This window comes from Ricinus communis, chromosome 2 (genome assembly GCF_019578655.1).
Source record: "Ricinus communis isolate WT05 ecotype wild-type chromosome 2, ASM1957865v1, whole genome shotgun sequence".
Classification (NCBI taxonomy): Eukaryota; Viridiplantae; Streptophyta; class Magnoliopsida; order Malpighiales; family Euphorbiaceae; genus Ricinus; species Ricinus communis.
The window spans coordinates 7,144,085-7,157,452 of NC_063257.1; the positions used below are offsets into that span (position 1 = coordinate 7,144,085).

Below are 13,368 nucleotides of genomic sequence, written 5' to 3' on the forward strand. Positions count from 1 at the left end.
ATTTGATTAAATCTGTCATCTTATTAAATAATACTATATGTTTCTTTCTAACCCTATAAATTCAATATATATATTTAAGAAAATTAATTCCCGAAAGTAAATTCCTGGTTCTGCCCTTGCATAAAAAAAACCTTATCAAGCAGAGATCTCAAAGTGTGGAAGGACAATTAATGTTGTTTTAAACTGTATAGCCTCAAGACCAAATAAAGAAGAAGAATAATGTAGAAGACATTAATTAACTGAGAAAAAAACCCTCATTTAACTTACATGACTACAGTTATTCTTTTTTCTTTTCTTTTTTCCCTAAAAACGATAACAAAGGCTCCAAGTAAACTAAAAGACCTGATTGTTATTCTGACACGACTTGGTTTAGTACAGTATCCCAAAATTGATTCAAGAAGATTATCAGAGCTCATCCTTTCCATTAGCTGATTCTTGCTGGGCAGCTTTATCTCGGTTCTTTTCAATGAAAGAAATGATATCGTCTTTCGTCCTATCCCCATCATACTGCTCCACCTTTCCACTTGCTGATCTGAAGTACACAGTGGGGTATCCCCTGACATCGAAGGTATCACTTGGGATATCGTTTGCAGTAGCATCCTAAAAGTGTTAATACACCATCAACAAATGGATCTTCACCAAACAACACAATATGCAGACAAATAAATTTGGTCGATTGCAATCCTCAAACTTGAGCTAAAAGTAATGAAAGACCCGAGACACAACCCTTTCCTTTCATTTTTTGAAGTAACCGATTCTAGTATGGTCAAAACACATCTAACTCCAGCCAATTTTTAACCCAACCCCATAAAATCATGCCCTCTACCTTCATACATTAATTATTGCTTAGTCAAATAAAATCAATTCAGTAAAATAATAAAAGAATAGCACTTACAAGCTTAGCAATGACAATATCAGCATCGCTTTTATACGAGACTGCAACTTCGTCCAAGATTGGAGCCAATTGTTTGCAATGCCCACACCAAGGAGCATAAAACTCTAGAAGAACTGCAGAACAAGACGTCAATATATTAGATGCACAGCTGTAAGAGATAAAATAAATGTAAGTATATTGAGACAGTAGAAGATGAGAGTATCCAAATGAGACATTAGAAGGAAGTTTCCTTCAAATTGATTTAAAAAGAAGTAATGATTGCTCTCAACATGAAGAGAAGGAATAGGGGTTGATGCAGAAGAAAGCATGTGAATGAGTAGTTAAAGATTAAGAACATTGGGACAATTCAGAAACATAAAGTCCTCTTTTAGGAAATAAAATGAACAAAACGTATTGTACAACTGATTATACAAACCATTTTTGCCAGAGTTGAAAACAATGTCCTGGAGAGTATCAGCAACCACAACTTTCACTGGCTCATTGTTAACTTCTGGAATAGGTTCAGATTTCCTATATGCTTGCACTTTTCCTTCCTACATAGGTTTCAGTGAGGTATTAGTTAATCACAGAAACAGGGAAAAAAGAATCTATCTTCCAACCCTATCGCTTTAAAGATAAACTATCGTACTTACGACAGAAAAGAAAACCCCAAAAAAAAAAAAAAAAAACTTTACCTTGTAAGCCTTCACCCAAGGAGCAATGTGATCAGGCTCTAAGTTTGCCTTCAAGTACTTCTGTCCGTCATTAGTTTGAATGATAATGAGAGGCACTTGGTCCTCTTTGAGTCCAAAATACTGCTCACCAAACCCAATACAGTATCTGTGCCATTAAAAGATATACCAAGAAATACACACCAAAATGGGCAAGCAAATGAAAACCAACTAACCTGGAAGGCACCTTGACTAGCCTCTACATCTCCCAACAAAAAGATTATGCCTTCTCCTTTGAATTGGTGGGCGACTTCTTGATATTTAGATTTGATAGAATCGGCAGCTTCACCATTGAAATTCATAAACAACATGGCCTACCAAATTCAAAGTAATTTTTTAGATGATCACAGCATCACTAAGCAGAAGTTTGGTACTACATAATCTGAGCAAGGAACTTCTAATTACACACAAAACGAAGTAGCAACAGAAAGTATCAGTTTTGCCGTTGGATTGCTCATTAGAGAGAGAAAAGAAACGCACAATCAACATACTGACATGAGTTTAGGCAACCAAAGCTTGTGCATAACATTACATGCATTTATACCTTAGCATCAGGACTATTGAAAAATTTGATAACAAAAGGGTGATTGCTGGGGTCACTGTTAAAGACAGTCACAACAGGCATACTAGATTCTTCAACAAACTTCTCTAGGGCATCCACATTAAAATCCTGCAAGTATATCCCACTGTTAGAATAAGCAATTCAACATTGTGTCTGAACAAAAATACTAAAACTGCCATACATGAAACTTGTTCATGTTAAGAATTGGGATTACCTTGAAATCAACAAAGAGTTCATCAAATGGCTTAAACAACCTAACAACAGGACCAGTGACAGATGATTCCCCTTGTGGAAGGTGCTTAGCATCCAAAGTATGACCAAATTCATAGTCAGAACGCAATTTATCAGCTACAGACATATAGTTCTCATACTCCTCCCCAGAAAATTTAGGGAATACCCCAACCTGCAACCATGCAAAAATATTCACATTTGACGAATCAGAAAAAAAAAAATTACCAATAAAAGAACTTAAGCTAGCAAAGCTATTCTTACAATAAATATCTTCTTGTCACCAATGAAAGTATTAGCAGCTTCTGTTGATTTTATTTCAACAGAAGCAGGACCACTTTGTTTCTTCAAATACTCAGCAATTCCATCAGCTTCTCGAGGACCTTTATACTCTTGAATTGACTTCCCTCCATTTCTCAAAATTTTAAGAGTAGGGAATCCCTTAATATCATACTGGGTTGCAAGCTCTTTGTTAGCCTCCTCATTAGCATCAACTTTGGCCAAAACAACTGGAATGTCATGACTTTTCAATATGGACGCAGCTTTCTCATACTACAAATATAATAATTGCTATTATCAGCAAACAAAGTGTAATCATACGAAGAAATTATCCTGAGATTTAATTATGATCAGATGCTATAATCACCTCAGGAGCAAGCTTCTTACAGTGCCCACACCTGCATGAAAAGAGACAAGATCAGAATTACATCTTCAGAACACTTCAGCTACTGGAACTTAATATAGTGGTAAGATGTCAAGCAATGGCAGAATAGACGAATAAATTTTTTAGCAAAAGGCTGTAGCATTAGGAAGAGATGATGAGAAAAGCTCTAAACCAAATGTCTCATATGATTCTTGAAGCTCTCATAATTCATCTATTAGAATTTGCTAGAGAAATTATATAATTATCATTAGACAAAGTTCCATTCTAAAATACCAAAATTAGGCCCAAAAAAAGTTCATATAGCCATTACACAACAAACTAAATTCGCATTATAAAGAGAAGGCTAATTGTCGCATTTATGATGGGTATACTAATAACTATTATGTGTCAATAGATGATTCAACCACGTTCTTGCTATAACAAATAGTTGTAAAGGTGGGGGCTATGTCATCAAGGTAAAAACTTTTTTTACAAAAATAAGAAATTAACCCTACATCTGATGCTGTTTTCATGAGCCATACAATGCTCAAAATAAGAGAATATTAACATCATTTATTTCAGACGTTTAATCTCAATCGATTCACTTAATCCGATTGATAACACAGATCAAATCCGGATCAAAGTTCAAAAATTCAATTGACTTGTAAAGTAATCATCGTAGTAATACAGACACCACCTCAATCAGTTCATGCAGTTATAATTCACACTCCAAATTTAATTTCAAACATAAAACCCTAAAAACTAAGATTAACCTCTAACAAGGTTGAATCAAAATCTTAAAAACCAGATCAAGTTTAACACAACAAAAATAGAGATCTCAACAGATTTCAATAACAGCAATCGAGAGAAAGAAATAATATAAAAAAAGATGGAATTTAGATACCATGGAGCATAGAATTCGACGACGATGAAGTCGTGCTTGCTAATGGTATCAGTAAAATTAGTAGAATCCAACGTCAACACGGAAGACTGTTCCTCTTCACTCTCAGCAGCTGAGATCGCTACAGCTATTAGCGACAAAACAAAGATACAATACCAAATTGAACCCCTAAACGACGCCATTTTTGCAAAACAAAGTCTATGGTATTTTTTTTTTATTTTTTTTTATAAAACTCTCTGTTCTAGTTTTGGGGGATTTGCGAGCCTTTTCAAAACAAAGAGAGCAGAGGCGTTTTTATGGAGATATGTGAGTGAGGATAGCAGTAGTAGAGAGAGAACGAGACAAACATGGTTCTCGCACGTGACTTGATGGTGGAGATATTTTTTTAATGTTTTAATTTTTAACTTTTAATTCTCTCGCGTTTGTCATTTCGAAATCTACTCGCGGTGCATGTGGTTGTAAATCCACGTGGACGATACTGATTGGGGTAAGCTCGTCATACGCATGCTATTTTGGAAATCGATAGTCTTGTATGGAAACCGTATCTGTCTATCTTCTTAAGTTTTGTGGGGGTGTAATCGTTCGCATATTAGTGTGATTGTTGAGCAGTTTTAAAGTGCATTGGATCTGCTGTTATCATGTTTATGATTTGGCGGTTATTATTGGTACTTAATTGTAAGAGTAAGCGAGATCAAACGGATGTGATTGACGATGTAGGAATTTAGTTGAATTGGGAATCTGAGTGGGGAATATCCTATAAGAAATATAGAAATTTAATGGCAACCCAAATGTGAATCGGATAGATAGGGTTTAGGGTAATAAGGACAGGAATTGGAATATTGAGATTGCCTATGCTTTATTTTATTTTTTTTAATTTAATGAATGGGAAATAGATATGATTATTACTTAAATTCCTTATTGAGTTTATTACCATATTCTTAAAGTTGAATCCATATGATCCAGTCCGATACTGATATTTAAAGTCTCCAATTTTGGACAGTTTCCTAAAATAATACAATAAGTGGAGCGTTATGTTAAAAGGCCTGCGCCAATGCTTCTACAAAATCACTTATCGGGGTTGCAAAAACCAATCGGATCCCAAACCCCGATGTTTTCTGAAACTTCAATTAATGTATTCTTTTCCACGGGCCCAATTCAACCCGGCCCAAGTTTTTTTTTTTTTTTTATTCATTGAACAATGGAGACTGTAAAGCGTAGTTCCCCTTGCATTTAGTAAATTATTCCAAATTTTTAAGCTATGGTGAGTTTTGCTGATTAATTCAACATTTGATATATAGTAAAACCTAACATTCAGGCTATGTTTTAATAGAATGGAAGGAAAAGTAAAAGTAAGGCGAAAAAATGAATCTTTGTCAAGATACATTTCCGTCCATCCACCCGCCATTCCCTTTCAAACAAACACAGCATCAGGTTATATGCATGCGAATATTTGTTCAAAACAAAAGATGCACTGGTGTGGTGTTTTCATAAAAAGGAGCCTTCTATGTATCATGACCAAGTGCTTCATTCAAAACATGTTTACTTCTAATCTTCTACACTAACAGGTGTACATTATTCTAACTGAAATCCTCCTCCTCCGCCTCCACCTCCTCCTCCTCCTCCTCAGTCCAGTTACAACAAATACAGCCACCCACCAATCAATCAACCAATAAATGAATATTTATGTACAAAGTTTCTATATATCTACCAAAGGGGTCATAGCAAAACCATATAAATTAAAAGGAAAAATAGAAAAACCATTGTAACTTACCCACCACAGTTTTCTTCCAATGAACCTTCAACTTCTCTAAGCAATTCTACACCAACCCCATCTTTTCTCAATCTTTTCCTAAAGCTGCTCTTCGAATCGTATAGTCTTTTTTTCATTTTTTCTCTCTTCTTCCTCTCCCTCTACAATCTAACAGTTGTATATGTATGTCATTTGATGGCAACTGTGCATGGCAAGGCAGGCTCCACCTGCTGAAGCAGAAATATAGATGTATTCAGTTTACTAAGAACCTCTAGCAGTTTCGAGCCTAACTTCCTCGTGAGCTTTCAAAACCTCTGAAGTGAAGTTGCCCAGAGCTTCAAATATTGGGACCAAGCCTGCTTGTAAACTGCCTGAAGCTGCATCATGAACTAGTTTAGCAGCTTCCTTATGCCTGCCTCTTTCTTCTTCTAATTTCTTCCTCATTGAATCCAAATCCACCTGCAGATCATCTAGTGGTGAAACTCCATTTCCTGAAGGAGCCTTTGACATGGATTTATCAGACAATGCATTCTGTTCATGCTCAATTCTTCCTCTCTCCATTCTTAAGGTCCTTAAACGTTTCTCAAAATCCTTTGTTAAGTATTCTGCTTTGGTCCTCTGACGCTGCTCCTCATCCTGCCGTTCCCACAATTTATGTAAGCTTGAAGCAAATTCAAGCATGGCATTTTCCACCCCCTTCTCTGATATTGTAACCATAGCTTGATACCAATCATTGCAGAGTACAAATATAGGTGGTGCGCCCATTCTACTTGGAGAGAAGGGTGCAATTCCATCAGCTGTTTCTTCTGGCTCAATGAGAAGACACCTCAAAAGCCACTCATTCAGTGACTCAACATAAGATTTTTGGGTATTAACCCATTTATTAAAGCAGTTGCACCAATTGATTAGCTCTGTTTCAAGTACAAGAGTAGCTCTCAAACTAGAATCTCTACGCAAACCAGTGTTTGCCCTGAGAGACCGAACTTTGCTCTCCATGAGTGCTTGGAACTGTTTCTGATGGCATCTAAGCATAGACTTCCACATTCTTATCAATCTGCAAATGCAAAATGGGATTTATTATTCCAATTTGCTTGAAAATCAATAGTTGATTGACAGAAAAATGAAGGCGTGCTCAGTACACTGACTTCTCCTGCCATCTTCCTATATGATTCTACCACAAGTCAAACTAAACAGGGAAAATTTTATCTTACTAGCAGGACCCAGAAATATCAAGCCCATCAAGTCTTTTAACTGTAACAATTTCCACTTAGACGCCAAGGGAAGTATAAGTTCTAATTAAATTAGAAACAATGAAAAAGACAAATATGCTTCAAAAATTCCCTTTTAAGGTATTAGATAATTGGTGAATCACTATTAATATTAGGAAAAATAAAATATAGAATTAACAAGTAATGGTGGTGACATTGTAGATCTGGTCATAGCACAAAGATATGGAAACCTGAGCATGTTTACCTATTTGATCCAGCCAATAAATTGTTCAATTTGGTGCCCATCTTTTTTTAAGGTGGAGAATGAATGTCAATAACAAAATAATATGAGGGAAGTAATGTTGGACCAATTTATAACGCCAAACGAGACTTGGTATAGGCGTCTGTATATGCAGTCCCTAAACTTGAATTTACAATGCATCAATAATATAAAGTAGTAATATCAAATCCAGTGAGAACGAGGTAGAATGGGACAGGGAGGACAAAACCTCCAGCAGCCCCAAGAAAAGCCCATATTGCATGCCAGTGCACAACAAAATGTGTTTGTGGTGTGGGGTTCACACTATTTATCAATATACTGCGATACTGCTAGCCCTTGTAAAGTAACCTTGCAGGTCTCACTTCCCTGCAAGGACCAAGAGCCTATTGTGAAGCTAAGCAAGCTGTTAACACCAGATTGCTAAACATTTATTAGACCAAGGAAGAAAGCAGTTAAATACCCATGAATCAATTCTGTGATTTGAGGCTGCAACTCTTCATCCCTTAACCTGTGTATCTTGCTTGATATAGCATCTACAGCTCTGATAGTGACATTGATTTTTGTCAGCAACTTCCTTATTGATGCCTGGGTAGCATCAATTTTACTAGATTCCGCTCCATGTTCATCTAAAGTTTTTAATCTCTTGCACTGTTTTTCATAGGTAATGCGTAGCCTTTCTTCATCCTAAAATCAGCAGAAACACCTAGACATAGTAAGAAAGATTGTACAGCAATTAAAGACATATAAAAGCAATGAAATATCAAACAATATTTAACCACATAGAAAGAAGCATGAAAAAGATTTCCTTTGTTTTTTCCTTGTACATAAATTTGATTTTCCTTCCTCAGATATTACTAGTGGCCATACAGAAGAGAAAATTTCTAAATGAGCCTATGTTTGATAAAATTCAATGTTAAAAAAGAAAAAGAAATAAGTTATAGTATTCCCACATCAAATGAGTAAGTTTGATATATAAAATTCGTGCATATTTATACTTTAGGGAGCTCTTTTTCAGGCATCTACTTCAAATATAAAAATTCCATGAATACCTGTGTACAACAAAAGATGAAACCTGAAAACTACAAAATAATTGCTTGTAATTGTCTCATACCTTAACTTCCTTGTATAGTTTCTTCTCCCAAGCATAAAGTTTCTCTAAGGTAGCAGATAGGTTTTTAGATCTCATGTCGAAATGATTTCCAGGTTCCCCAGAGTATGCTTTTGCTATTTTCATCGTCTTAGAAGAGATTTGAACTGATGGCCTAGTAGGAGGGTGTGATGACACCAGATAAAGGATCCGGGAAAGAATCACTACACAAAGACATAAAATTTTCTTAATATGGCAAGACAAATACACATTTAAAACAGAAACAAAAATCCACTTATTCTAACACAAGCTCTAGTAAAAGACCATCTGATGAGAAAGAGAGAGAGACAGTCAAGGGGAGATGCATTAGTTCTTGAACAAATTAACTTTCAAGTCAATATCAAGCGCAATAGTTTAATCGCATGCATGTGATTTATCATACATATAGCTCCATTTTCCAACAATGAGTACAGATTAATGATCTTTGATGAAATAAATGTACTGGGAACAATTAAAACATTTTACTTTTCATTGCAAAGCTTCATATGGACTCTAGTACATCAACTGCATTCAGATTCAGTAGCTGAATCATTAATGCCAGCTTAAACAGAAAATCGGAAAAATATCATTTTTGAGACACGACTAAAAGAGAAGTCATGAAAACAAGTAAAGAAAAAGCTTGATAATAAATTGAAATGCTACCTCTGAGCAATGTGGTTCTTCGCTGGTAAGGCAATTTTCCCACCTCGAGCAGTGATGCCACCTCCTTCCCATAACTAGAGGCGGTTTCAAACTCATCCCTTATTTCCATGACAACTTCTTGGAGATCTCTAGTACCATGAGCTGATAATGTAGTTAAACTACTAGGCTTTGAAGAAGACTCAACATCCTCCATTGTAGTAGAAGTCTCCTCAACTTCAAAGCTCACTCTTTTCCTCACGGAATCCTCATCAGGACTTTTAGTAGAAAGAATGCTATCAGGACTACGAAATGTATCAGGACTAGTACTAGTCTTGATTTCTTTACCCTTAATTATGCTCTCACTGCTGATTTGGACCGGCACTGATTTTGATTTTGATGTTCCTTCGCCATAATTCTCACTCACTTCTTCTTCATGGAATTTGCTGCCTCTATTTGCATTCATTTCCTCCTTCACTCGCTTCTTTTCTTTATCAACTTGTTTAATAACTTGTTCTTCTGTTTCATCTTCCAGATCAGGAATCCCTTCCCTTTCTCTCACCTCTTTCGAATCCGGACTGCTGGTAGTCGACCCGTAACCGTATCTTCCTGCTGAGTAATAAGCTGATTGGTACCCACCAACAGCATCATTATCAAGTGTCTCAAACACATTCAAGAAGTCCCATGTTGACACTCTAGGTGGCGATGGAGGCACAGGTGGAGGCCTCTGTGGACTGGGTTCTCTTGGCGGGGAAGCCATCATTGGATACCCAAAATACCCGGCATTCCCATAATAACTTGAATACCCATTTACAGTTGGATCCTCATAAACAACTGTTTTGGCCGGAGTAGCTGACTTCTTCATGTAATACATGTTGGGATTAGGATTACTGGGGAACGGACTTGGGTATGGATAAGAATATGATGGATATGGGTTATTATCTCCCGGATAATTAAAATCATAATTATACCCCCAATTCCCTCGAGGAGGATATTCATTGTAATTATTATTATTATTATTATTATTATTATTATAAGAAGTTGAAGCTCCTTCATGCTGATCTTCTTTTTCAGGGGAATCATGAATGTGGATATGACCCGAATCAGAGTCCAAGTCAGATGACCCGGACGACAAATGCAAATGCGAATCTTCAAGTTCCTCTTTATGTTTACTTTTGCTATTATGCTGATGATGATTATGACTATGACCACTGCTATCGACAGAATGAGAAAGTGAGGTAGAAGAGGATGAATTATGCTTAGATTTACCTTCTCTTGAAGGCAGAGTAAGAACAGGGGAAGCAGGAGTTGAAGCGATCACAAGCTCTTCATCAACAAATCTGCGAATTGCATCACCAACATCTTTTAAAGAATGGAAATACAATACATGAGCAGCAGCAAGAGCGTAACGACGATCAGATGCTGCCTTAATAAGTTCTTTACGTTCTCTGCAACGCGTTACCAAAGGCAAATCATCTACCTTTGATCCTCCACAGCCCATATCAGAGTACCCAATTCAGTAGTTGATTGAGACAAAAGAGGTTCAGGTCTCATGGTGATGAAGTTGTTGCTGTAAATCCCTGATCGTAAGAGAAAGAAGAAGAAGATGAAGAAGAAGCATTGTGAGTAACGAATACCTACGAGATTAGATCCAAAAGCTATGATTTTTTTGGGAGGGGGGAGACAAAAACAACGTGATGCCAATTGGGTAAGAAAAGAAAGAGAGAAATCTCAGTTAAATGGAAGAAACCATGACAAACAGAACAGAGCTATCATGATGCATGTATGTATGAACACAGAACAGATATAGACAGGTAAAACAAAATATAGTAATAGAACAGTAGTGAGAGAAAGAGAAAGAAATCTGACCGTTGATATTGGTGAAATTGAGAGAGGGCTGTCCATGCAAAGGAGAGAGAGAGAGGGAGAATTGATGAAACTGAGATATGAGTTTGTGTGTATGCTGTTTTCTATAAGTATAATAATAATAATAATAACAGTGAAAGATGCATAGAGATGCGTGATAAGGTATTAAGGATCTGTCAGTTAATTAGACAGACAGATTAGGGTTTAATGTCTCTTCTTCTTTGCAAGAAAGAGAAATAAAAATTTTAGAGTTTGGGGGGAGAGAGAGAGAGAAAGAAGAAGAAGGCTCGTGGAACCCGCCATTGGTGACGGACCCGAATTTTATTATTACCGCTTCCGTTTTGGTGTTTTGTTTAGCGCTTTTATTTTTCTTTTCTTTTTAATCAATTGTTTCTTTCCTCGTTCCTCTCTATTTTGAGTTACATTTTTATTTGAATTGAAAAAAATATAAAAATGGAAAAAGTGTTATGTTCTCTTTTTTAGAGGATTAATGATAAAAATATATTTTTAGAAGCATGCTTTAAATTTTAATTATTAACTTATCTTTTTACAGAAAATATTTTATTTTTCTTCTTTTTCATTTATTTTAAGCTCTTTTTAAAATAATTATAAAATATATTATTTTTATTTACTGAATGTATCACTCTTCTAGTCTCTTTGTGTGTAAAATTGTGAATTCTTATTGTAAAAAATATTTTTTATATTTGAAATATAAAACAATACCAAATGAGTTTTATCAATAATAATAATTTTAATATCAAGTTCTACACTTATTAATTTATAAATATCAAATTCAAAATTCTCCAAAAAAATAATAAATTTAATTTAAAAATTTGACTTGTAATAAGAGAGTATTTTTTTTTACTTCTTTTTCTTTTTTGTGTTTAATTTAGGAAAATTTGGGCCAATTCAAAACATATCTTCTTAAAAGGGGAAAAAATGATTGAGCCAAAAAGGAAAAGGGGGCAAAATGTTCATAGAAGTTAGGCATCTTCCCATTTTCACGTAGTTGGGATGTTTGAATCCATATATCATAATGTTTGTAAGTTTTACGTTCAGTATTTAATATTTAAAAACTAATTTTTCAAACAATCAAGTTATATGTAAAATTTCTCTCAAAAAAGGTGGTATGTGAGAAAAAAAAATATATACATATATATATATATATATATATAAGAAAGAAATCAAGTTTTGCCATGAAATTTCAAATGGTACTATTTTATGGAGTGATATCATGTTATTTTTTAATAATAAAATAAATATGATATTTATAAATTGTTAATTATAATATTTATAAACAAATTAGGTGTGATCTTAAATGCTAATAATAAATATAATATAATTTATAATTTATCTGAATATAAATTATAATATTTTTAAAAAATAATTATAATAAGTATAATAATTAGAATAGTTTACTATATATTAATACAAAATCTTAATATCTTTCTAATAATATATATAAATAATAATAATAATAATAATAATAATAAAATTTTTAAATTTAAATCATAAAAAAGTTTAAAAGTATTTGTAACAGGTATGAGAATTTATTGATTTAATATAATAAATTATTAAAAAATAATTTTTATGTACGTGATACTAAAAATAATAATATAAATATAAATAGCAAAAATTTTAGCAATATGATTTCTTAAAATTAATTATTATATGAATGTATGAGAACTTATTAATACAATAAATGGATATAAAATTAAAATTTATAAAATATATGCACTTCTCATATTTATTTGTCTTTAACATATAATAAATATAAAAGTTTTATAATATATGATTTTTATAAACAACTAATATAGATGTAAAAGAAATATCATAAAAATAAAAGTAAAATATATATTTTATACTAATACTATTATATATATTAAATTATATATAATACATAAAATAAAATCTTTAATATAAATTAAATAAAATAATCATGAAATAGCATGAGTAAATTTCTAATATATATAGTCGATTCTTTTATATTTAATATTTAGTAAATTAAATCTTTATTAATTAAATAAATTTACAAATAATTAATTCTATTGTTTAGATAATTAAATTTAATAAATTAGTTTCAATATTTAATATTTTTTAATTTATTAAATATATTAATTATAAAAAAATTGATTGTATATCATATATATATCATCATAAAAGAAAATGACAGCATAATATAAAAAAATGAGTAGAGGGACTTTGGATTCTTTGTTGTGTCCCAAAAGATGAAGCAAGAAGCAGATTGTTGTGCAAAATATCATTGAGGTTCCACATTTATATGAGTAATGCTAATTTCATGACAACAATAATGGCATCTATCTATTGCTCGTTGTGTTTATTTATGCCAACCCATTTAATGCAATTTGATTGGACGTCCTCAAATGATAAATAATTGATTATTTGCGTACCTTAATATTTGTAGTATTTTCTACCTCTTTATTCCATTCCAAATCTTCCACCTTTGTTTTTTCCTTTCCTTTCTCATGATGGGTTACCAAATACCCATTCCTTTTCAAGCACAAAGTTGTTGAAACGAAAAAGAAAATAATAATTTACC

General features: G+C 33.5%; 2 protein-coding genes across 4 annotated transcripts; both read right to left on the reverse strand.

Moving 5' to 3' along the window:
- Positions 1 to 204: 204 nt before the first annotated feature.
- On the reverse strand, positions 205 to 4,172 carry LOC8281065 (protein disulfide-isomerase). Its single transcript, NM_001323757.1, is given in 10 exon segments — positions 205 to 600; positions 896 to 1,008; positions 1,311 to 1,428; positions 1,570 to 1,689; positions 1,782 to 1,919; positions 2,150 to 2,275; positions 2,382 to 2,570; positions 2,660 to 2,947; positions 3,042 to 3,072; positions 3,943 to 4,172. Coding segments are annotated over 10 exon segments (1,497 nt in total). The 5' UTR covers positions 4,122 to 4,172; the 3' UTR covers positions 205 to 405.
- Positions 4,173 to 5,446: 1,274 nt separating this feature from the next.
- On the reverse strand, positions 5,447 to 11,150 carry LOC8268446 (protein ALTERED PHOSPHATE STARVATION RESPONSE 1). Of its 3 annotated transcripts, XM_048370527.1 has the most exons (6): positions 10,812 to 11,150; positions 10,423 to 10,522; positions 8,967 to 10,282; positions 8,289 to 8,488; positions 7,638 to 7,861; positions 5,447 to 6,743 (listed from the first exon to the last, which is right to left on the reverse strand). In XM_048370527.1, the coding sequence occupies exons 2-6, from the start codon at positions 10,494 to 10,496 to the stop codon at positions 5,951 to 5,953; spliced, it is 2,607 nt and encodes an 868-aa protein (XP_048226484.1). In that variant the 5' UTR covers positions 10,497 to 10,522; positions 10,812 to 11,150; the 3' UTR covers positions 5,447 to 5,950. The 3 variants fall into 3 exon arrangements, with proteins under 3 accessions (XP_048226484.1, XP_048226483.1, XP_048226485.1); XM_048370526.1 differs by having other exon boundaries at positions 8,967 to 10,522; XM_048370528.1 differs by lacking the exon at positions 10,812 to 11,150 and having other exon boundaries at positions 10,423 to 10,788.
- Positions 11,151 to 13,368: the final 2,218 nt, after the last annotated feature.

Coding starts and splice junctions, on each gene's coding strand:
- LOC8268446 (XM_048370526.1), bottom strand. CDS start 10,443: ATGGGCTGTGGAGGATCAAAGGTAGATGATTTGCCTTTGGTAACGCGT. Junction 8,489..8,966: donor AAGAACCACATTGCTCAGAG/GTAGCATTTCAA, acceptor GTCTTTGTGTAG/TGATTCTTTCCCGGATCCTT. Junction 6,744..7,637: donor ATCACAGAATTGATTCATGG/GTATTTAACTGC, acceptor TTGCATTTGCAG/ATTGATAAGAATGTGGAAGT.